This window comes from Podarcis pityusensis, assembly GCF_964106645.2.
Source record: "Podarcis pityusensis genome assembly, chromosome: 11".
Lineage (NCBI taxonomy): Eukaryota > Metazoa > Chordata > Lepidosauria > Squamata > Lacertidae > Podarcis > Podarcis pityusensis.
Window position 1 is genome coordinate 7,261,335 of NC_138036.1, and position 25,965 is coordinate 7,287,299.

The 25,965-nt window shown below is 45.1% G+C and overlaps 1 protein-coding gene across 2 annotated transcripts in view; it reads right to left on the reverse strand.

Annotated features, from left to right (window-relative positions):
- RIT2 (Ras like without CAAX 2) overlaps nucleotides 1–22,841 on the reverse strand; it is a 259,864-nt gene extending 237,023 nt beyond the window's left edge. For both annotated transcript variants that reach the window (XM_080973684.1, XM_080973683.1), the window contains exon 1: nucleotides 22,589–22,841. In XM_080973684.1, coding sequence (XP_080829810.1) covers nucleotides 22,589–22,691 — 103 coding nt within the window. In that variant the 5' untranslated portion in view covers nucleotides 22,692–22,841. The remainder of the gene's footprint in view (nucleotides 1–22,588) is intronic.
- Between the last annotated feature and the right edge of the window lie 3,124 nt (nucleotides 22,842–25,965).

Genomic DNA, 25,965 nt, shown 5'->3' on the forward strand with positions numbered 1-25,965 from the left:
TACATTCAGCATATCCAGTTCTCCACTGGAGGGGTGACAGACCCATTTAGATTTCCCAACTCCAGAGACTTAAAGAATCCAAAGGATTCCTGGATGTGCTGAAGGATGTGTCATTTGGCAGATCTTGTGATCCTGTGGCTGCCCTGGTCCCACTGTGGAATGGAGAGATGAAACAGGCCATTGACACAATTACTGCCAGAAATTCTCTGCATTGCTGAAAAGCCTAGGTGGGAGTGGCTGCCGAAACCACATAACACCGGTCTTGAAAGACCTATATTGGCTCCCAGTATGTTTCCAAGCACAATTCAAAGTGTTGGTGCTGACCTGTAAAGCCCTAAATGGCCTCGGCCCAGTATACCTGAAGGAGCGTTTCCACCCCCATCGTTCAGCCTGGACACTGAGATCCAGCACTGAGGGCCTTCTGGCGGTTCCCTCACTGTGAGAAGAGAAGTTACAGGGAACCAGGAAGAGGGCCTTTTCGGTAGTGGCACCTGCCCTGTGGAACACCCTCCCACCATATGTCAAAGGAAATAAATAACTATCTGACTTTTAGGAGACATCTGAAGGCAGCCCTGTTTAGAGAAGTTTTTTATGACTGATGTTTTAATGTATTTTTAAATACTTTGTTAGAAGCCTCCCAGAGTGGTTGGAGAAACCCAGCCATATGGGCAGGGTATAAATAATAAAATTGTTGTTGTTGCTGTTGTTTTGTATTGTTGCACGCCCCCCTAATCTCCAACTGGTGTGATATTCCAGGGGTTCAAGGTGCTTACCTATGGTTCGTGTTTGCTTTGTAATGAGGCACAGCGGAGACTGTGGTGTCTTCAGGATATATGGTTTATTTACACATGTATGTAAAAGATATGTATAGGTACACATATAAACAGATGATTTTGTCTACGTGGGTTTCACCATAACTAGAACCCTTTCTATTGACACTGAGCTGGCCAAGTATATTAGCAAGTCAGCTACGGCAATGGCAACTGAGAAGCAAGCCTGGATATTCCAAGAATTAGAAAGGGGTCTGGCATTAAATCTACCTAGGAGGGAATCTGAACGCTTACTTTTCCTCCACCTCCACCTTTCCTTTATGCTTTCCAGGCATGATCTATCCTTTAAAGCTGTGTGTCTTAATGCCAGGTTTTTGGTCCAGAGCTTTCCCCATGAAAACCTGCTCTCTAAAGCTGAACCGGAGCAAACAGCAATCTGTCAAAAACTTGAATTGCCTTTTGTTGTGCTTCAGCTTTTAAGAGTGGGTTTTCCATGGAATGATGTAGTGGGAAAGGAGGAGTTTGGATTTGATATCCCGCTTTGTCACTACCCGAAGGAGTCTCAAAGTGGCTAACATTCTCCTTTCCCTTCCTCCCTTACAACAAACACTTTGTGAGGTGAGTGGGGCTGAGAGACTTCAGAGAAGTATGACTAGCCCAAGGTCACCCAGCAGCTGCAGGTGGAGGAGCGGGGAAGCGAACCCGGTTAACCAGATTACGAGTCTACCGCTCTTCTCAGACACAGAGCTTTAGTGTGGATCTGTGCCAGGAAAAGAGTGCAGCAACAGGTAAGTGTGGCTAAGCCCTGAGAAGCAGCATGGTGAACATGAAGTACCCTCCCATCTTTTCCCCTTTGGTTACTCTTTTCATCTTGCAAACTACATTCCCTAACCTCTCCTTGCTCCTCTTTGGTAAGTTTTCCTTCATACATTGCCTAGGAGGACAGCCTGGGGCTATGCTAGTAACATAGATATCATCTATAACTAAACAAAAAACAATAATCAAGGGAGAGGAGAGGAGAGTCCCAGAAATGGAATGAGAAATGAAGATGTACAGTTCTAGCCTTCACCTGGGCATCATGAGAGAGGACACCTACTCTTTGCATATTCAGACTGGGCAGAAATCTCCCCACATATTCCCCTAAATATCCCCCCATGAAAGCAGGAGCTAAAATTCTGCTTTGTCTTGCTGTGCTACGATGTGCATATTTGGACTCACATGTGCACCGCCAGCACTCATGTATGTTCATATATAAACTGCTGGGAGGTTTAGGGTCTTTTGCTGGAGTTATGACATGCACTTGTTATGGCTGTGTGTTAACCCTTAACCTTATGCACATATTGACCAGCTGAAACTGCTCTGGTGATGGGCATCACGAGGCTTTGCTCTCTTCCCCTGCTTGGCTCTGACATTTCACCAATGAAAATAGGGACATCCTACCAAACACTTCACGGTATGGGTAAGGGACGTGGGTGGCGCTGTGGGTTAAACCACAGAGTCTAGGACTTGCCGATCAGAAGGTCGGCGGTTCAAATCCCCGCAATGGGGTGAGCTTCCATTGCTCGGTCCCAGTTCCTGCCAACCTAGCAGTTTGAAAGCACGTCAAAGTGCAAGTAGATAAATAGGTACCGCTCCAGCGGTGTTTCCGTGCACTGCTCTGGTTTGCCAGAAGCGGCTTAGTCATGCTGGCCACATGACCCAGAAGCTGTATGCCGGCTCCCTCGGCCAATAAAGCGAGATGAGCGCCGCAACCCCAGAGTCGGTCACGACTGGACCTAATGGTCAGGGGTCCCTTTACCTTTACCTTACCATACACTTCAATATTTCTCCAATGAAAATAGGGTTGTCCTAACAAAAAGCGGGACATTCTGGGATCAAATCAGAAGCTGTGATGGCTTCTGTAAATCCAGAACTGTCCCTGGAAAATAGGGACACTTGGAGAGTCTGCTTTCTGCACCTGGCTGCCTCTATTCCCATAGGCACAGGAGTGTCTATGGGAAGTTGTCAAGGGATCAGACAACTTGTTGGGTGGTGAGGCTATCAAAGGCTACATGCTATCTCCAGGATCAGAGAGAGTGAGCTCCCAAATGCTAGTACAGCAGGAGAGGACGTTCAGCCTTATGCTCTTGCTTGCAGTCTTTCCAGGAGCAGCTGGTTGGCCACTTTGTGAAACAGGATCCTGGCCTGGGGGGGGGGGGAGCCTTGTGTCTGATCCAGCAGGGCTCTTCTCCTTGCATTCCGAGCTCTGCAAGATAAATGGAACCAGCCACATAAACTTGATGGATATGTTAAGGAGGGTGGCCATTAATTATGTTGACAGTGCTGGGAAAGAGGGTTGCCAAGTGGCTCTGAAAATAAGCAACAACAGGCTGCCTTTGCTGGTGCCTTTAACAGACATTTGATATGCAGAAATCAGCAGGTGAAGCTTCTCCTTTTTGGCTTGTCTCTATAGAAGCCATGGAAGACTAGCTAACTGCTATAGGTCTAATGGTTGTGAATGGCACAGCCTAAGGGGTGAATCCCAAAGATTGGCTGTCCAACTTGGGAGGTAGAGATGCAAACAGACTTCCCTGAAGAATAGCTGACATGGGGAGAAATTTGTTTCAGTTCAGATTTAAAGGCAAACCTACCAAATTTCCACTTTCCAAAAGAATTTGCAAACAGAAATTTCTCAAGCCTTATGAGGAAGGGTTGAGGATTTGGGTATGTTTGGCCCGGAGAAGAGAAAACTGAGAGGTGATAATGATTTTGTTGTTTAGTCGTTTAGTCATGTCCGACTCTTCGTGACCCCATGGACCAGAGCACACCAGGCACTCCTGTCTTCCACTGCCTCCCGCAGTTTGGTCAAACTCATGTTTCATGTTAGCTTCAAGAACACTATCCAACCATCTTGTCCTCTGCCGTCCCCTTCTCCTTGTGTCCTCCATTTTTCCCAGCATCAGGGTCTTTTCCAGGGAGTCTTCTCTTCTCATGAGGTGGCCAAAGTATTGGAGCCTCAGCTTCAGGATCTGTCCTTTCAGTGAGCACTCAGGGCTGATTTCCTTCAGAATGGAGAGGTTTGATCTTCTTGCAGTCCATGGGACTCTCAAGAGTCTCCTCCAGCACCATAATTCAAAAGCATCAATTCTTTGGCGATCAGTCCTCTTTATGGTCCATATCTCACTTCCATACATCCCTACTGGGAAAACCATAGCTTTAACTATACGGACCTTTGTTGGCAAGGTGATGTCTCTGCTTTTTAAGATGCTGTCTAGGTTTGTCATTGCTTTTCTCCCAAGAAGCAGGCTTCTTTTAATTTTGTGACTGCTGTCACCATCTGCAGTGATCATGGAGCCCAATGAAGTAAAATCTCTCACTGCCTCCATTTCATCCCCTTCTTTTTGCTAGGAGGTGATGGGACCAGTGGCCATGATCTTCGTTTTTTTGATAGCCATCTTCAAATATATAAAAGATTGTCACATGGAAGCTGGAACTGTCACATGGTTGGCTGGTCCAGAGGGCAGGACACCAACCAATTCATTCAAATAACAAGGAAGGAGATTCTGAGTAAACATTAGGAAGAACTTTCTCACAGTCAGAGCTGTTCAACAGTGGAAAGAACAACCTTGGAAGATGGTGGACTCTCCTTCGTTGGATGTTTCTAAACAAAGGTTGAATGACCATCTGTTGGAGATTCTTTAGCTGGGATTCCTGCATTGAGGGATTGGACTAGATGACACTTGGGGTCCCTTCGAACCCTGCAGTTCTGTGGTTCTATAATACACAGGTATCACCTGAAATTTGCACCAGTTCTGAACGCAAGCTGAGGAAAGCGCACATTTTAGTGAAAACAGCATAACATTTGGGGGAAACGCTTTGCAAAAATCTGCATATCAGGCCAAACTCAAAAGTTTGTATGTTAGGAAACATTTGCATTAAGATGCTGCTGAATTTTCATGACAACTCATTATGAAAAAATATCCCTAACAGATTTGGTGATGTAGAGAACTGGAATTAAGAGCAGGAACACGAGATAAACCAAAACGGACAGATTCTCCCATTTCTAAGAGGAGCTCACCACATTAAAACCTAGGTTATAAAATATGCCTCCCCAGGTTGCAGGCTCAAGCCTTGGCGTTGCTTATCCTTTTTTAATAAATGAGTCGTGCCCCACCGATGTTCTGCATGCTCTTTATATTAAGCTGAAACAACAGGCACAGCCTCACCAAAATCAATGCGGCTACAATGATTAATGCCTGTTTAGTATGATCAGGTGGGTAATGCTGGCCTAGTCTAATGACTCATTAAAAAGAACCAGGTGCTGAGACTCACAATACTGGCTCAGGCCAAAATCCTCCTAGATTTTGCAAGCGCCACCTGGGAGTTCAGAGACTCCTTCAGTATCCTGGAGACAAGAGCAGGTGTTGCCTGAAATTGGTTTATGATAACATTTACGAGCCTTCTGCTCCCTCCATTTCCCTTGCATGCATCCCTGCTGGGTCTCCTTCTTGAGATGCACATTCTCTCTGTGTCTCCTTCCATGGGGTGTTTCAGTCTGTTTGTGTCCACCAACTTGATTGGAGAACTGGGTCCAAGCTAACAAAACCAATCTCAATGGGGACAAGTGTAAGGTCCTTACACTTAGGCAGGAAGAAGCAGCTGCACAAATAAAAGATGGAGGGCATCTGGTTTGCCAGTACAGGTAGTACGTACGTGTGAAAATGATTGGGTGTATTAGTAGACCATGAGTGAACCATGAGATGCAGTAGCAGCAAGAAAAAGCTAATGCTGTTTTAGGCTGCATCAACAAAAGTATTGTTGTTGTTGTTGTTGTTTAGTCATTTAGTCGTGTCCGACCCTTCATGAAACCATGGACCAGAGCACGCCAGGCACTCCTGTCTTCCACTGCCTCCTGCAATTTGGTCAAACTCATGCTGGTAGCTTCAAGAACACTGTCCAACCATCTCGTCCTCTGTCGTCCCCTTCTCCTTGTGCCCTCCATCTTTCCCAACATCAGGGTCTTTTCCAAGGAATCTTCTCTTCTCATGAGGTGGCCAAAGTATTGGAACCTCAGCTTCAACAAAAGTATAGTGTCCAGATAAAATGAATAGTAGTACTGCTCTATTCTGCCTTGGTTAAACCATGCCTGGTGTACTGTGTCCAGTTCTGGGTGCCACAATTTAAGAAGGATATTGACAAGCTGAAATGTGTACAGAAAAGGGCAACCAGGATGATTAAGGGTCTGGAAACCAAGCCTTATAAGGAACAGTTGAGGAAGTTGCGTATGTTTGGCCAGGAAAAGAGGAGACTGGGAGGAGATATGAAAGCCATCTTCAGATATCCAAAAGGAAGATGGAGAAAGTTTGTTTTCTCCTGCTCCTTAGGCTAGGACCCAAACCAATGGCTTCAAGTTACAGTAATTAAAAGGCACAATTAAAGTATGCAGTAAGAGCTGTTGAACAGTGGAGGGTCTCCCTCCCTCCCTTCCTTGGAAGTTTTTTAAGCAGAGGTTGGATGGTCATCTCTTGTGGATGCTTTGGCTACGATTCCTGAATTGCAGAGGGTTAGACTAGATGACCCTTGGTTTTCCTTCTAATTCTATAATTCTATGCAATAAAGCAGACCCATTAAAACAATGCAGTAATTCAAAACAGAGACTTGGGTCGAGAGATCAAGGGGATGCCCATTTTTTAGCTGAAATTCGCATCCGAAATTTCAGAGGTGCAGGAACCAGTGGATGGTTGAACTGTGTTATGCGGAGTGGTTCTGAAAGGGCAGATTGGGTTGATCTGCATGAAGCCCATAAAGTATGACTAGGAAGACCCCAGATCTGGTAATAGTAATTATTATTATTTATACCCTGCCCATCTGGCTAGTCAGAGGGGGCAAGCCTGGTCTAGATGGGCCATTGGTCTGACTCAGTATATTCATCTGGCCTGCCCACATTTTTGGAGTTGATTTCCTAAATGCACTTTTTGATGCACAATCTGAAACAGGGCATAGGGATGGTATTCACTGGTATTCCATGTCTTTTTCAAGATGTGGAATCTAAAGCAAGATATGAACGCGAGAAGCAAATGCATAGCCTATATAAAGAGTCTGCAAATCTGAGCCCTTGAAAAACCCACATATTCCTAATAAAATGTTTTTATTAACAAGCAATGCCCTTAAAGTTGTTTATGGAGAAGATAAAACTGGGATATGAAAAATCGGGCAAGCGGCACACAGCTCACTAACATAAACAAGTGGTATTTTCCACCTGGCATCGCTCTCATAAATTTGTTTTCCTCCCTGTGCCCTTAAAGGAACGGCCCATGCAAAGAAGTGAAGCTTGGAGGCAAGTGGAAATCATTCCTCTCTGAACTGCCAGCTGATTTTTTCTTTTCTTTTCTCCCATCAATGCTTTATGGGCACTAAGTCAAAAAAATGAATTATGCATAACATTTGTCCATGACAGTTTGGCTGAACTCTGGACTGAACTTGCAGGATCCCCTTTGCATTAATCCAGGAATCCTTCCCTATCAGATCATCATTTGGGTGATGGGTTCTTTCAGCCACAGGTGTCTGAAGCATTGAGCAGATGATCGTGACCCTGACCTAGTCTTTCGTTTCATATCCCCATAATGTTATATTAATGTGTACCTCTGTTTATTAGGGGTGTCACAAAGATCTTACCATCCCTTATTGAGGCAACCAATCACTGTGCTGTGCAGTACAGTGTTTCCTGCAGATTTCATCAAGAGATCTGTTCTTTACAACACCAGAATTGGGCCTTTAGTCTGGTGGCACTTACTCATTAAAACTTCCTGCTATAACATATCACACACGTGGTCTCTCTGCTGACTTTCCAGCACCTATTGAAGACCTTCTTCTTTTATTATTATTGATACAGCAAGAAAAGAAAGAAAAAGAAAACACAAATACCAAATTACACACAGGATTAACCATAGACGCAGAATTTTCTTAACAAACGATAAAGCATAAATTGGTCTTAACACTAAAGACCCAACCTCCTGTCTATTCCATATTTCGATTACATATTACCTATTGCCAATACACACTTTTATCATAACTTTTTCTTAATATATCTTACTTCTTATATCTGCCTTGCAACTAGTACTGAAGTTCCTCGAGTGCTTCAACAGAGTTTAAACTACTATATTTATATTTCAAATATTCTTTGAAAACCTCCCATTTTGAAACAAATTCCTGTTTTGATTTGTTCTTTATTTTTTCTGATAGACCGTCTAATTCGGCATATTCTGTCAGCTTTTGGATCCAGTCTTGTACAGAGGGAGAAGACCTTCCTATTGAAGAAAGGTTGGGACTTCTTCATTCAGAGAAAAGGTAAATAAGAGACATGAGAGAATTGAAAAATAAATAAATCATGGCATGGAGAAAGTGGAGAGAGAGTCCCTCCCCCCCTCTCATAGCTCTAGAACTCATGGGCAACCAGTGAAGCGGAATGTTGGGAGATTCAGGGTTCAAGTACTTTTTTACATGGGGCGGAGTTGAACTGTGGAACTCATTTCCACAGGAGGCCGTGATGGACATCAACCCAGTTCACTTGAAAAGAGGATTAGACAAATGCATGGAGAAGAGGACTAACCATGATGGCTGTGCCTTGTCATTATGGTCCTTGTGTCCCTTTTTCAACACACCTTCTAAGTGGAGAGTTTTATCCCACTTGATATCTGTATTGGATATATTTTTTGTAAGATGTGTAATTGTTTTAACTGTGCTTTTCAAGAAATGTGTTTTTTTATATATACATTCAATGTTGTTGTTTTAAAAAGTTGTTATAGCTATGAGATGTTTCAAATGGAAATCGAAAATAATAATGCCACTGGTGCTACATAATGTTAATCCCACTCTTTGAAGGAATAGACTCGTTAGTGTGGCAACACCTGCACTCTGAAACTCCCTGTCTATTGAAGTCAGGAAGGTAATTTTTCTGTACTCTTTTTGTGACCTGCTGAAAACATTTTTCTTTAGGCAAGTCTACCCTTAGTCCTTAATGTGTTGCTCAGAATGTTGCTATACACTGGGGGGTTTTTTGCATTTCTCAAATGTCCTAAAGTAGTCATTGGCTCAAAACCCCCTCTGAAAATTGCTTTTGAAATGTGTTCTTTGAGATAAACTATGTCTAGAAATGAATCTCATGAAATCCTACAAAAATCTCAGTACTGCCCACCCCACACAAAGAGTGCAAGGAGAATTACTCCCAGGGAACTATAAGAATGAAGTCTCCCCCCCCTCTCCATCCCTCCCTGTGTGTACCCCACCCCCCACAAATCTGATCAAAGCCTTAATCTGGGACTTTGAATTAGCCCCGATCTGAGGCAAATCATAAAATACAAATCAAGGTCTTAAACTCAAATTAAACATGTGGTTGGGAGGGAATGGGGAGGAAAGGTGCTGTCTTCTTTCCCTCCTGTACCCTGTACCACACTGCAGAGGGCAGGACTGAAGCTAGTGAGCAGAGCATTCAGCGTTGGAGCTTCTACTAAGCAGTTGATGAGTGGAGAGTTCAATCCTGCTGGGTGCTTCATCTCAAGCATGTTCCCAGTGGGGAGCATATTGGCAAAACTGACCGCTGCCGCCAGTATGATTGAACCCACTGCTTATTGGTAAGCAGAGGGCAAAATCTTGCTCAGGTTGGCTTCTAGGATCAGACACCTGCAACCCAAGCCTGGTGTAGGGCTGTATGAAAGCCATCTTGCAATCAGCCCCATGCTGCTCTTTGCAGAGGTTGTGTGCTTCTCCTTCAATCAAGGACTTTTCTCAACATGATTGTGCTGGAGACCAAATCCACCCAAACTGGCCCAATTTGGTTCAGGTTTTGTCTGAATCTGGTGAACTGTACACACACACACACACACTAAAGGTAACATCTGTGTAGATTATTAAAAATGCAGGTTAATGCAGAAACAGGGCAAAACTGACTTCTGGATGAACACAGGATGTGAGATTGAAAGTGACCAGATTGACATGGGCTCGAATTACAACGTGACTCCATCCCTTTGGAAAATGGGCACTTTCAAACGGATGGAAATATTGCTAGGGGAAAGCAGTTGCCTTGGAGGTTTTGCATTTTATAATTCACTCTTGCTTGTTCCGTCAGGGTGCTCCAACAACTATTTTTTCCCCATTAAGAGGTTGGAAATGTGCTTGCTGCAATTTGCACTTATATAAAGCTTACTGGATAGATTACAGTCACTGGTCATTTATTTTTATTGCTGTTTTTGCAGCCTTGTTTTAATAGGAGGAGTTTGCTTATGGTGGATGGCTCGATTTCACTCCCCCCACCAAGGGCCAACATAAGCTTTCCATTCTCTCTTCAGACCTTCTCATGACCATATCCCCATCCTAGTTTGGGGTTGTGATGATGCTGAAGTTCAGAAATTGTGCCTTCTTGCTTCTTGTCTTATTGATTTGGCAATGTGCTTCCCACAATTGTCATTTATGGCAGCTGCCCTTTGCTTGGTGGTGATGACAATTGTTGGATTGCTATGACTTTGCTCATCTGTCCTAATCCTTTCCTAAATGGGCTGACCGGGAAGCAAATGGTGGTGAAACTGAAGTGAGGAATGGAATCCAAAAGGATGAGCATGCAGCTTAGAAATACAGGAGAATCTTGTGAGTTTGGGGGTGGTCTGTTTGCATGATGCCCTGTGCCCCTTCTAATTCTTGGAGTCTTGTATCTAGGAAGGGTTAGAACAGCCTTTCTCAACCTGTGGGTCCCCAGATGTTGTTGAACTACAACTCCCCTCACCCCTAGCTAGCAAGGCCAGAGCTCAGGGATGATGGGAGTTGTAGTCCAACAACGCCTGGGTACCCACAGGTTGAGAACCGCTGGGTTAGAACCTGATGGAAGGTCCCATTGCCAACTGGGGAACTGCAAGTTAATGCTCATAGCTTGCCACTTAAGCACCTCAATCAGCAACTCTTTGTCTAGGGCAATGGCTGTGAATCATCACCACTCCTGGCTGGTACATCAAAGGTAGCTGTGGGTAGTGATGTAAGGTGAGAATATTCTCTGGAGAATATTCTTGAGAATTTAACATCACAAGTTGTGGGTGATCTGAGCTAAGATCAGGCTATAAGCCAAGGGCTTATTTAGAATTCTGTGTCCAAATTCCTTTTTCATTTTGTTTTGTTTCCTCCGCCAGAGCTTTCCTCATGAAAACTCACTCTCTAAAGCTGAATAAGAGCAAACAGCAATTTGTGGAAAACCTGGATTGTTGTTTGTTGCACTTCAGCTTCAAAGAGTGGGTTTTCGTGGGGAAAGCTCTGGGACAACAACAAGGGCACTCAGACACAGAATTTTAAAGTGTGGACCTGTGCTTGCAAAGAGCAGAGGGAAGGCGAGTGTGGATGAGCTCTGAAAAGCTAGGCCACAGAGCAAGGCTTGGTTTCTGCTGCAATCCTAGGCTGTGAGTATGATAGAAGTAAGACCTTTTCAGGTGTTAATGCCTTGAGACCCTCCATCTTAGGCTCAGGTTGCGTATATGTGTAAATAAACCATATATCCTAAAGATACCACAGTCTCTGCTGTCCCTCATCCCAAGGGAACCGAATCCTGGGCAACTACCAGGAACCCTGTAGTATCACACCACTTGGAGATTGGGGTGGTTTGTTATAATGTATTGATGGCACATTATTTGGACACCTCGATAAGGTGCAAGAATGGGAGGAGGAGGAGGAGGAGGAGGAGGAGGAGGAGGAGGAGGAGGAGGAGGAGGAGGAGAAGTTTTTTCTTTTTAAAAAAGCTGAGTTAATAAATTTCATTTTAGGGTCTTTTTAAAATGTAAATTTTTGTCAACTGTTCTAGTGTGTGTTTTTGTTTTGCCAGCACTCTTAATGAACAACAGCTCCCAGAATTCATTGGGAGGAGAATTTACTATTTAAAGCAGGCTTCCTAAACCTCGGCCCTCCAGATGTTTTTGGCCTACAACTCCCATGATCCCTAGCTAGCAGGACCCGTGGTCGAGGATGATGGGAATTGTAGTCTCAAAACATCTGGAGGGCCAAGGTTGAGGAAGCCTGATTTAAAGTGATATCACTGTGTTTTAAATGTGGGTTTAGAAGAGAACAAATCACAGTGGAAGTTGTCCGATCCACCCTTCCCCTGGGCAACGTGAGAATGTTTGAAATGCTGAGAGCCATGCTCATTTTCTCCAGCTCACTTCAAACGTGCTGCGAGTTTCTACAAAGCTGCTCCCCAGGGAGATGGTTCCATGGGCCAATCAATCTTTCTGTGAGCAAATGTTTGCTGATAAATGCCCTCCCTCGGAAGGCACATCAAGCAAGCGCCCCATAGCCAAATTAAATATTCAACCCAAATGTCCCTTGGTTTTAATTCAATCATTTCATCCCATTATCCCCACTGGTTGCAGCCCCTCCTCTCTCACTCTGGAGGCTCCCTTGTTAATGTCCATGCTCCCTTAAAGTCTTACAAATTGCAAGGGCTGTTGAGACCCCTAGCCTAATTCCCCATCACATTAACACAAATTGAAAGAATGCTGTTAGTTAATACCAAAGAATCCAGGGTCTATTGTTTGTCGAAGCTGCGCATGTACAGCCCCTTTAATCCCATCCTCATAAATCAGAAACTCTAGGCCTTTAATAATATTTTGTTGCTCTCCTCTGACCCTCGTCCAATTTGTCACCATCTCTGTGCCTCCCCCCCCCCCCCGCAACCCCCCAGTTCTGAAGAGAGAAACCTTCATGCCACGTTCTCTCAACAACCCGTTGGTATTTGACTTACACAAGGGAACCCATTAAATGTACACATGGGAAACATAATTGAATCCCAGTCGCCTCTGGCAGGCGAATCACAGGCGCTGACGAAATAATGAAAGGCTTTATGTTTGTGTCGCCCCCGAGGCGGAAAGAATTCTGACCAGCAGTTCTGTCCAGATTTGTAAAAATAAATGTTAATGCAAAAACATGAATGCATTTTGAGCCTGACAGAATGATGATAAATGGCTTCAAGTTGAGCGAAGGCCTTTTCCTCCCAGGGATGGAAGCTGCTCTGCTTATTTTTCCACAGGATCGTCCAATGTTTAAAAGGTTTTAAACCAGAGTTGGGGGAACTATGGACATCCGGGTGCTGTAGGACTTCATCTCCCATCATCCCTAACCACTGGGCATGCTGGTTGGGACTGACAGGAGTTTTATTATCTGTTTGTTTGGTTGGCTTTTTATAGTGTTGCCATATGTCCTGAAAATCCTGGACATGTCCTCTTTTGGGGGACCAACAGGCCCATTGCAGGAGATTTTTTACATTTTAGAGGAAATGTCTATTTATTTATTTATTTATTGAGGGGGTTGTTTGTTTGATTGATTTTTGGCTTGGGCTCAGGCGCACGCAGCTCAGGCGTGGGCAGCTCTGTATGCCACAGCCACTGTCAACCCGAGCCAGGAAAGAAGCACACGGGTGCTCTGCATGTCGCAGCTGCTGCCAGCCTAAGCTGGGGAAAGAGGTGTGCAAGTGTTGTGGCAGTGGCCCCATGTGCCTGTGCCTGCATGCCTCTCTGCCCAGCTCTGGCTGGCAGCAGTTCAGGCTGTCCTCTTTTTTTGCACTTCAAGATATAGCAACCCTGCTTTATATAAAAATGTTTATGTGCCGCTATATCACAAAATGTATGGAAGTGAGAGCTGAATCATAAAGAAGGCTGACCGCCAAAGAACTGATGCTTTTGAATTATGGTGCTGGAGGAGACTCTTGAGAGTCCCATGGACTGCAAGAAGATCAAACCTATCCATTCTTAAGGAAATCAACCCCGAGTGCTCATTGGAAGGACAGATGTTGAAGCTGAGACTCCAATACTTTGGCCACCTCATGAGAAGAGAAGACTCTCTGGAAAAGACCCTGATGTTGGGAAAGATTGAGGGCACAAGGAGAAGGGGACAACAGAGGACGAGATGGTTGGACAGTGTTCTCGAAGCTACCAGCATGAGTTTGACCAAACTGCAGGAGGCAGTGGAAGACAGGAGTGCCTGGTGTGCTCTGGTCCATGGGGTCATGAAGAGTCGGACAAGACTAAACGACTACACAACAACAACAACATCACAAAAGTATATCAAAGCAGTTTGCAACAGTAGAAGTGAATTACAGCCATACAGTAAAAGCACAAAAAGTTTTTAAAAAGTTAAAACTGAGATCAGTAAACCATTGTGGAAAGATGTACTCCTAATTGCCTACATAGGCCTGGCAGAATAGGAAAGTTTCCAGCGGGTTGTTAAAAGTTGGCACAGTGAGCCCCCACTGAGTCTATTGGCAGGCTGTTCCACAGCTCTGTACCAATGGCACTAAAGTTTCAGTTTCTCATGGTTGCTGAATGAGCCTCACCATTTCAGGAAATGACCAGAGGCATTCCTGCAGATGGTCTCAGTGATCCAAGAGAGTCCAACAGCACACAGAGAGCCAAAGATTCCCCAAGGCTGTTTTAAACAAATACAAGTAGGTGCAACAGAACATTCAGCATAATTCAACCTAAAAATGAGGCTCTTAAATTGCTCCAACTTGCAAGAGGGTGGTGACCAGACAGGAAGTGAGAAGCCAAAATCCATTAGGAATTTTCTTTTTAAAGACACCAGCAGAAGGCCAATGAACACATTGCAGTTTTTGAAAGATTGGAGCATAATGAAATCAAAGGGGGGAAATCAACAGCACATTATACATGAATAAATCTCGGGAAAGGGAGAAATCAGAAATGGTATATGCAAATAAAGATTGCTTGGAAAAACAAAATAGAATATGAATATGCAGCTTAACTTTTAAACTGAACAGTATTCAGCAGAATGATGTGCAAGAAGGACACTGACAAACTGGAACGTGTCCAGAGGAGGGCAACCAAAATGGCCAAAGGCCTGGAAACGATGCCTTATGAGGAATGGCTAAGGGAGCTGGGCATGTTTAGCCTGGAGAAGAGGAGGTTAAGGGGTGATATGATAGCCATGTTCAAATATATAAAAGGATGTCACATAGAGGAGGGAGAAAGGTTGTTTTCTGCTGCTCCAGAGAAGCGGACACGGAGCAATGGATCCAAACTACAAGAAAGAAGATTCCACCTAAACATTAGGAAGAACTTCCTGACACTAAGAGCTGTTCGACAGTGGAATTTGCTGCCAAGGAGTGTGGTGGAGTCTTCTTCTTTGGAGGTCTTTAAGCAGAGGCTTGACAACCATATGTCAGGAGTGCTCTGATGGTGTTTCCTGCTTGGCAGGGGGTTGGACTCGATGGCCCTTGTGGTCTCTTCCAACTCTATGATTCTATAATTCTAAGATTCAAATCAGGTACAATTCAGCCATTGCTGAATCCTGCAGTATCACACCTAAACTTCTTGATCTCTCTAGTTAAAGCTCACTACATTATCCTAGCTGTCCCAACCCCATAGTCTTTTCGTTTGAGAGAAGAACATAGTTACTGTGAAATCAGGAATCCTGTGGTCTTCAGTGCACATTACTACAGATTGATCTGGTGTCCCAGATACAGAAGCCAGGAAAATCCAATCAGAAAATTGGTTCAGTTAAACTTATGGGGGGAAAGCTTTCATATGAAATAGTGAAGTCTGAACCAGGAATAAAATAATCAGAGCTGGTAAAAAAAAATATATGAAAAAACTCAGCACAGAAAAACATTCCCAATGACACTGGTTCTGAAAGACCTGCACTGGTTGCCAGTGAGCTACTGAACCCAATTCAAAGAGCTGGTACTAGCATATGAACTCCCAAACTCTTGGCTTGGGACCCAAGTACAGTGGTACCTCAGGTTAATAACTTAATTCGTTCTGGAGGTCTGTTCTTAACCTGAAACTGTTCTTAACCTGAGGTACCACTTTAGCTAATGAGGCTTCCCGCTGCCGTGGCGCCACAGCGGCACAATTTCTGTTCTTATCCTGAAGCAAAGTTCTTAACCTGAGGTACTATTTCTGGGTTAGTGGAGTCTGTAACCTGAAGCATCTGTAACCCAAGGTACCACTGTACCTAAAAAAGCATCTCTCAAAGTATCAGGCATCTGAAACTCTAGGATCAGCAGGTGAGACTTTCTTGGTGGTGGTTCCACAGAGAGCCTCCTGGTTGGCATTGACCCTCAACAGGGTCTTTTCAGCGGTGGCTCCCAGTTTGTGGACTGCCCTTCCTGGTGAAGTGTGCCAGTCTTCATCATTATTGTCTTTTAGGAGCAACTTGAATACAGTCCTGTGTACCCAGGCATGTGACGGCTGAAGAACACTGTTCCGAGCAATCCTGAGATTACCGAATACTTGTTTTTAACCACAACTATTTTTAGGGTGTTTAAACTGTTTATAGAATGCTTTTTAAGCTTGTTTTCTTCTGCTGCCCTGGGCTCCTTCAGGAGGAAAGGCAGGATATAGATCCAAATAACGACAACGGCACAATCCACAAAGGCAAAACCGCTTGAGGATGGTGCAAGGCTAAGGAGGCATAACCTGTGGAGAAGGATGCTGAGAGGGAGGGAGAGTCTTGAGGGCCTGATAGAGATTCTGAAGGGCCACATTTGACTTCCAGGCTGAATGTCCACCCAGCCCTGTTGTATCCCATTCACCATAACACTGTTGTTAGTACAGCATCAATTTCTCTGACTGCATTAGATTAGGCTTACCAGACATCCCCATTTCCCGGGGGCAGTCCCCGGATTTGTGAATAAGTCCCTGGAGAAATTCCATCCCTAGAATGTCCCTGGATTTCATCTAATGTCCCCAGGAAACGCAGCAGCGGCAGTCTCAGCAGCCTGGAGCAGTTGGCTCTGGCTGGCTTCAGGAGCTGCTCAGAAGTCCCCATATGATGGTAGTCCAGGGGCTCGAAGATGCAGCTTCTGGGCTGCCACCACCTTCCCTGACCCCAGCAACTAAGCTGTGAAGGGAGGCTTCATACTGCTTATTGGAGCAGCCTCCCAACTCCTACTTGTGTGTAAGCAGGAGCAGGGCGGGGATCTCTCAGTCGTGAAGGGAGGCTTCACGCTGCCTATCAGAGCTTGCATGCAAGCAGGAGGGAACAGGGATCTCTCAGTTAGGCAAGGGGAAGCCTCCCTTCCCAGCTGAGGGATCCCTACCCCCTCCTGTTTGCACGCAAGTAGGAATGGGATTGGGGCTGCTCCGATGGGAAAGGAGGCATCGCGCTGCCTGAGCCTCACCACCGCCACTGCTCTTGGCCCTCCTTCTCCACCTTCCATGCCTGACCCACCACGCACCACTTCCCCACCATCACCACCACTGAAGAACCAACAACTCAGGGGCTGCCCAGGCTCATGGAGAAAAGAGACAGAAGCCTCAGAGGAAGGGGAAACATGGCGTTTGAGGTCAAGGCGGTGGCTGCTACCCCTCTGCCACCACCATCGCTGCAGCATCAATGTCCCGAACGTGTAGTATTTATTTATTTATTTAGTCCCTGGATTCATTGAAAAACATCTGGTAACCTTAGATTGGATGGTCCTTCCAACTCTACAATGGTTTGATCCCACACTGAGGCTTTGGGGAGCTGCCACTCATCCTTGTCATTAAGCTAAAACCAGATGGTTCTTTCCAGGGTCTATGAGGCTTTGCCCACCTCTTCATATAGTATTGCACCCTGCGCATTCCATCCCACTGTGAGTCATCTAATAATTCCAGTTAACTCAGGAGCGCAATGTCAGTTCACTCTGGCTTATTTAGAGCTCCTTCCTTTTAGAATGCTTAACCCAATGCTTTGTGCAGCCCTCATGGCTAATTACTGCAAACACTGAGCGGAGTGCATTGTAATTAATTATAGTTATTAGCGTAATTAGCATAACAAATTTAAAGACTGGGATGCAGGGTCCTTTAAATATATTTTGTGTATCGCTTGTTGTGCACCTAAATAAGAGGGTAGTAAAAGGAAGCTGTTAGGGCTTTGCACAGACGGGCTGTTTTGGAAATGGGGCAGCTGGCTCTCTGGCAGATGTGTGAGTTTTTCCTCTTGGGCCAAAGCACTCCTCTCTGCTTTGCATGTCTTCCCTTTGTCTGGTGGAATCATAATGTTGGAAGGGGCTGGTGGGAGATCGAGGGACCATTTTGTTTGAATGCTATTGCACCAAAATAATAATAATAATAATAATAATAATAATAATAATAATAATTTATTATTTGTATCCCGCCCATCTGGCTGGGTTTTCCCAGCCACTCTGGGCGGCTTCCAACAAAGATTAAAAATACATTAAAATGTCACACATTAAGATGTCTTCTAAAATGTTAGGTGGTTGTTTATCTCTTTGATATCTGATGGGAAGGCATTCCACAGGGTGGGCGCCACTACCAAGAAGGCCCTCTTCCTGGTTTCCTGCAGCTTTGCTTCTCACAGCGAGGGAACTGCCAGAAGGCCCTTGGCACTGGACCTCAGCATCCGGGCAGAATGATGGGGGTGGAGACGCTCCTTCAGGTATACAGGTAACATGTATTTTTAGGACCCACCTTATGTCTGTGATCGGGGGTTGTTTTAAACTCTACAGTGGTACCTCGGGTTAAGAACTTAATTCATTCTGGATGTCCGTTCTGAACCTGAAACTGTTCTTAACCTGAAGACTACTTTAGCTTATGGGGCCTCCCGCTGCCACCGCGCTGCCGCCGCTCTATTTCTGTTCTCATCCTGAAGCAAAGTTCTTAACCCGAGGTACTATTTCTGGGTTAGCAGAGTCTGTAACCTGAAGCGTATGTAACCTGATGTACCATTGTATACCCAAACGAATGTCTCCACCCCCATCTTTCAGCCTGGACACTGAGGTCCACCTCCAAGGGTCATCTGGAGGTTCCCTCACTACACAAAGTGAACCAGGCAGAGGGCCTTCTCGGTGGAGGCACCCGCCCTGTGGAACGCCTTCCCATCAGATGTCAAGGAGATAAAGAACTACACAACTTTTGAAAGACATCTGAATGCAACCCTGTATCAGGAAGTTTTTAATGTTTGATGTTTTATTATGTTTCTGTATGTGCTGGAAGTGCCCAGAGTGGCTGTTGAAGCCCAGACAGATGTGTGGGGTATAAATATAATAATAATAATAATAATAATAATAATAATAATAATAATAATAATGCTATGTTTTAATTGGGACCTTAGGGTGAAGGACAGATGATTAACAACAACAACAACAGTTAAATTATTCTAATATGACCTGCAAAGAATCTTGGGAACTGTAGTTTTTTAAGGGTGCTGGCAATTGTAGCTCTTTGAGGGAGTCTCCTAACAGCTCTCAGTACATTTAACAAACTACAGCTCTCAGGATTTGTTGAGGGAAGACATGATTATTAAAGTCGTATCCGAGGGCTTTTCATATGTGGCATTTTGTAAACGTTGTTTGGGTGGAGAATTGGCATGACGAAATTTAGAGAAGTGCGAATTTCAAAGGAGAGCTCTGATTCATTTTGCATATTGTTTCCGTGAAGTGCAAATTTGATAGACTTGGCTTTAAATGTGTATTGACTTGAATTCTTCCCCCATCACCTAGCCAGCAATCCTTTTAGGATTGCACTTCAGGCAAAACTTCAAGAATAGTCCTACATAGTGCAAACCTAGCAGACGGAAAGCCTCTTTGAGCACATTGCTTAGAATGGGCCCTGTGTTTCTGCAAGCACTTGGAACTGATGCTATCTTTCTCAAATTGAACAGAGTGCCTGAGCCAATGGCAGCTCTTTTGTCACTTCTTCCCGCCCCCCTCCTTTCTTGTGTCAACCCTCCACCTCCTTGTGCAAAGCCATTTAACTCTCACTTGAGATTCTTAGAGATAAGGACCAAAGAAGATCCCTGCTGGATCAGGACCAAAAGGGTTTTGCCCACCTTGTTGTGTGGCGAGTTCCCACCTCCCACCAGTAGAAATAAAGACACGTGACACCATTATTTAGGTTAATGTGCTAAATTTGGCCACAACTTTATTAGTTACAGGTTCAGAGTGGTATTGGCTTAGGCATTGGTCCTATCTGACTATCCGGCTTCAGCCTGCTTGCTTGAAGACCGGGAAGGGTTAACACCAGGAGGGGGAGCCCTGCTGATGCACATCAACTAGAGACTCCCCCAGGGTCACTGCTCGGGGTCACGCTTTAGGCCCTGGCCTCCATAGGCTTCGGACGAGGCCACACCCCCCAGAATCCTTTACCGGACTACCCTTCAATATTTGGGGGAGGTGATGGCGCTCCCCCCCCAACGCATCTACATAACAATACCCCTACCAATGCCTAACCGCCAAAACCAAAGGAGTTGTGACAATTTGCTACGAGGCAGGCGAAAAACCCAATGGCCAGTGCCAATTTGCCAAGTGGAAAAAATTCCTACCAGGCCCCTTAACGGCGACCAACCAAGGTCCATAGCAAGGTCAGGAGGGGAACCTTGAAGGGCGGGTGGGTGGGAAACCTCAGTAGCTGAGCAACCAAAAGAGGGAGATCCCGGGGCCACACTTGCCTTAAGTGAGGCAAGCCACAACCCCCCGAGCCAGCCGATTGGTTGGCTCAGGGGATTACGTGGCCCCGAGGATTCCCCTGATTGCGCGGGGGCTGGAAGCCAGCCTTTGTGCGCGTGTTGGGGGCGTGAAGCCCACAACACCACCTCCTCCCGAGGTCGGAAGTGGCTTTTCCTGCAGAGGAAAGACAGATTCTTCTGGAAAGCCCTGAAACAGGTTTTGAAAATTAGTACCTTTCCCTGCACTGCAGTCCTTCAGCAACTGCAGCTTTCCCCTTGACCATCATGACCGAGAGTCAGAGAATCATAGAATTAGAGTTGAAAGGGACTGCAAGGGTCACCTAATCCAACCTCATGAAATTCAGGAATCATAACTAGACATTGAAACACAGTGCCATACCATGAAGTTAGCTTATCCCTCTTAAGCCAACTAAACTAGTAGCTCTTACTGTACCATGTGAATTCTAGCAAAATGTGAAACTTATATTGAGTCAAACTATGGGTCCAACTAGCTCAGAATTGTCTATACTGATTTTCATTGGTTCTCCAGAATTTTAGGCAAGGGGCTGTCCCAGTCCCACCTGAAGGTTCTGGGGACTGACCCCTGAGACCTTCTGCATGCAAACTGTAGATGTTCTGTCACATCGTTCCACCATCCTCTGTTCATTTACCACCCACTGTAACTTCTGTTGTCAAGATCTGCTGCTGACCAGTTTCACTGAGTGACTCCCCCCATGAAATGAAATCTTCTAGGAAGTAAGCCTAATTGAGTCCTGATGAAAATGTGTACAGGATTTCAGCCTTGGTGTTAAAAAGGGGAGAGAATCTTCTCTCTATCCACTTTAGAATGTGCATATATATATGTTATACTTTTTAAATATCTGGCACATTCCCTCTTAAGTTACCGTCTGCCCTCCTAAACAAAAAAATATCTGGACATTTTCACTTTCCCTCAAAGGGCAGATGTTCTGTTCTGTTGGATATTTCACCCGAGCAGCACCCTCCAAATTCACTTTTTATTTTTTATTTTAGACTAAGTTCAGCGGCAACTTAGAGGCATGTGACAAACTTTCACCAACACCACAATTCATGTTCCTACAGACGCCTGGGCTGCATAGGATCCTCTAAATCCGTTCCATGTGTAAAATGTACCGGTTGCAAAGTCCAGATGTTCCCTAATGTTGTGTCAGACATAAGGGCATCAAGGTAGGGGAGAGAAAATCCCCTCCCCATCTGTTTGCTCAGTTCCCCTTTATAGATTGCTCCCCACCCTGAAACTCTGAGAAATTCTAGGCAGGTCAATAAAATGTAGCTGCTTTTCACACCTTGTGTTGTCAAGGTGGGTTTTTTTTAACAAAAGGAAAGCACAGTTCATATACAAAATATGTACAGCTTGATTCAGCTGTTTGTTCAGTCTAGTAGTCCTGAGCCTTAATAGAGTGTACGGGGTTTAGCAGATGTAATTATAGGCATGTTTCAGAGGCAGGTACATCATCCCAGAAAGCAAGTGCCAAGACAGACTCTGCGTGCTCAGCAAAGTAGCTTTAAGATTAGAGGATGTTAAGTGTCAGCAAAGATAAATCAAAAGGTTACAATCTCTGGCAAAAGACAAACACCAGACCTAAGTAACAGCTCATTCGGAGGATACCGCAGCCACTGAACAACAGCATCTCTCTCTCTCTCTCTCTCTCCCTCTCTCTCCAGGGCATTATAATACGTCCGATACCAACAAACTTCTTGTCCAGAGGGAGAAGGAGAATATCAGAGTTACATCCTAATAACTTTGCAGGCAAGAGGTGACTGTATTATGAGCCAAGGTCTAATGGCAAGCCATAAAGAAGTCAAAAGGAAAAGTTGGGGAAAGTTAGCCGCAAGCATCCCATTCACTTTGTCACTGCTGAGCTGGCTTTTTCATCAGCTGTGGGTGGGCTCCCTTGCACAACTCTAGGATGGAAAGTTGAAGGGGAAATATATAGGCCAATTCCCATTATCCCATTATAGCATGTAGCATCTGAAACTCAGCAGACACCGGGTTTCAGGTTCATCAGGCCCACACTCAAAACATCCAAAGGGCTATCACATCCATTGAACTCAATATGAGTTGTGCATTTGTGGTTTGACACAGCTCCTATTCCCCTCTCTCTTTCCACAATCAGTACAAGACTTTGACAATAGTAAATTTTTGGCAAACCAGCCCTTGGCTCAATGAATAAAGTCATTCAAAATCTTTTTTATTATTATTATTAACACCAACAGAAACCGACTCGCTAATCCAAATTATGGATCTATGGAGAGCAGGATTTCCAACGCTATTAAATGTGCCCTCCCCCTATCCATACATCCATGTTCATCTCAAACACTGTCCTTCAACACATACCCTAGCCCACCCAAAAGCAACAGCAGAAACTTACCACTCTTGCCTACTCCACCTGATCCCAACATCACCACCTTGTACTCCCTGGAGTCTCCTGGAGAACTGTTGGAGGAATTGGGAATTTCACGTTCAGTCTCCATCTTCTTCTGGGGAGGGGAGGGGGCACACAGAAGTGGCAGATGCTCTCTTTCTAACAACTATGCAAGCAATTGGGGAGGGGAAGAGAGTGAGAGAGAAACGAGAGGTACAGTTTAGCAGTCTCTCTCGCTGGCTGCGGTGCCTGCATTAGCTGCAGAAGGTCTCATAGCAACCAGTTTAAGAGCTTCCAATAAAAATCCAGCTCGTCACCCCCCCCCCCTTTCTCACATACTTCCCTCCCTTCTGTGTATCGCTTTTCTTTCACTGTCCTCTTCGCGGACATGCAAAGCTGCCTATTGCTCACCAACCAAGCACCTTTATGAGGTTTATAGGACTTGTCTTGGTTATCTGTTCTGCTGTAAGAGCAAGCTTCCTTCAGCAACGTTGAGATCGTATTTGTTTTCACAACCGAAGGGTTGCTCCAAGCCTGAAGCAAGGTGACAGCTCAGCAAAGAACCCCCTAGATAATCAGGGACCCTGGATTTAACACTCTTACATATCAGAAGGCGAGGCTGCATAAATAGAAGGGTAGTTCTTATTTATACCAGGGGATGTAAATAAGCAGGGAGCAGAATTCAGAGAAGTGCAAGGAACTAATCCACACAATACCAGTGCATTCTCATAGAAGCATAGAATTGTAGAATTGGAAGGTCATCTAATCCAAACCCCAGTAAAAAAAAAAAGTAAAGGAGCACCGGACGGTTAAGTCCAGTCAAAGGCAACTATGGGGTGTGACACTTATCTCACTTTTCAGGCTGAGGAACCGTTTGTGCACAGACAGCTTTCCGGGTCATGTGGCCAGCATGACTAAACCACTACTGGGGCACAGAGGACCGTGACGAGTGCCAGAGCTCACGGAAACTTTGTTTACCTTCCCACCACAGTGGTACCTATTTATCTATTTGCACTGGTATCCTTTGGAACTGCTAGGTTGGCAGAAGCTGGGACAGAGCAACGGAAACTCACCCCGTCATGGGGATTCGAACCGCCAACATTCAGATCAGCAAGCCCTAGAAACTCAGTGGTTTAGACCACAGCGCCACCCGTGTCCAACCCTCAGTACTGCAGGAATTACACGGTTGTGTGAATCAGTACCTCAGATTTCTTTAATATGAGAATCCTAGCAAAACGGGTCTCCAAGGAATTGAGCTCACCAATGCCAACCCTACAGAAGGTGCAAGATTCTGGTATCTTTGTCACGAAACTTTCGTTGAGTAATCTGGAGTAAAAGGTTAACTCCATGCAGGGCCAGGCACAGAAGGAGTTCCACAAGATGAGCTTGTGGTGCCATGTCCCTCTGAACCAAGGATGTCTCCTTGCCATCCTCTGACCTCAGATGACTCCACTACAGATGCTTCAGTAAAGCCAAATCTGTCCAGCTCCACTGATAAGGAGAGGGGAGATGTATTCACTTGAGTTCACATTTATGGGTGAACCTGCCAAGTATGCTCTTCCTGAGACAATACGCAAGTGGAAACACAACCATCCTTTTAAATTTGCATTTTAAACCAATCCAGGTAGGTAGCCGTCACTGCCTCCTGTGGGAGCAAGCTCCACATTTTAACTATGCACTGAGAGTTCCACAATCAGAGGACTACAAGGAGGACTCTGCACATACAGTAAAAACAGGGGTTGAGTAAGTGTTTCCAAGGACCATGGTTGAATGAGAGATGGAGGGGTGAGCGGTGTTAGGATTCCTGCTCCGTGTTTGCAGTCATGTGATTGCTGTCTATCACATGACAGTGCATGATTTCATTCCACAGTGTGGGAAGTGACGGAGACAGGATGTTTTATACTACTGTGTTCGGTGAAGTAGGACTATTATCCTTTGTCCTTTCTCTCTTTGCTGTCTGATGAGAAAGAGGACGGAGCTGAGTCAGAATGCTCCGAATGTATTATATGTAAATAAAAGTAGATTAGCCAACATGCTGAGCTACTGAGGTCTGTTGCGCAAACTGTGAATCCTCTGCGGATCCCTAAGCGTGCTGATGCTTCTTGGTATCAGTCGCTGTGATGTTTGGGCTGAAGAAAGCTCTTGAAGCTCCTGAACGATTGACCAGGAGGGAGAGAACATGCCAGTTGGGCATGTGTCTCTACCAGGGTCCTACACGAGAGTAGGATGCTCCTAACAGTGGCAGAAGATGGTTGGGGAGAGGATGATACAGCTAAGATTATGTATTTTTAAATGGTGTGTGTCATAATGGAAAGCTCTTGCAGACTCTCTGGAATTTCTCCTGCAAGTGCTATTTTTTCTAGAAAAAGAGGTACTGGAACTCACCATGAACACCTCCCTTGTTCTCTTATAATGAAAATGGCACCCATTTGAGTTTCACCAAGCTCCAGCTGAGAAAAAGCCCTGCAGGCCTTAATGCATTCATTAACGAATAACGTCTAACCAACTGGGAGCTTGGTGTGAGCCTCCATACTGAACCCCCAAAGGGAGTTTTCTTCCATGGGGATTGTTTATGCTCTGCTTTATTAATGTAGATAAATCATACCAAATAGAAAAAGAAATTGCACAAGGGAAGTAATAGTGCCACTGTATTCTGCTCTGGTCAGACCTCACCTGGAGTACTGTGTCCAGTTCTGGGCACCACAGTTCAAGAAGGACACTGACAAACTGGAACGTGTCCAGAGGAGGGCAACCAAAATGGTCAAAGGCCTGGAAACGATGCCTTATGAGGAACGGCTAAGGGAGCTGGGCATGTTTAGCCCGGAGAAGAGGAGGTTAAGGGGTGATATGATAGCCATGTTCAAATATATAAAAGGATGTCACATAGAGGAGGGAGAAAGGTTGTTTTCTGCTGCTCCAGAGAAGCGGACACGGAGCAATGGATCCAAACTACAAGAAAGAAGATTCCACCTAAACATTAGGAAGAACTTCCTGACAGTAAGAGCTGTTTGACAGTGGAATTTGCTGCCAAGGAGTGTGGTGGAGTCTCCTTCTTTGGAGGTCTTTAAGCAGAGGCTTGACAACCATATGTCAGAAGTGCTCTGATGGTGTTTCCTGCTTGGCAGGGGGTTGGACTCGATGGCCCTTGTGGTCTCTTCCAACTCTATGATTCTATGATTCTATGATTCTATTGACCTCTAGACATTCTCAGTTTACGTATCAGTTTTCCTAGGAGGGCTGATTCCTATATCCCTTCTCCAGTTAGATACCTCCCAAATTGGGCTACTGTGGCACTGGCCACAGTTAGCATGCAGCAATGCCTTCTTTTGATGGTATGATGTAGGATAAATTCTACCAGGTCCTATGGAGCAGGAGAGGGAACT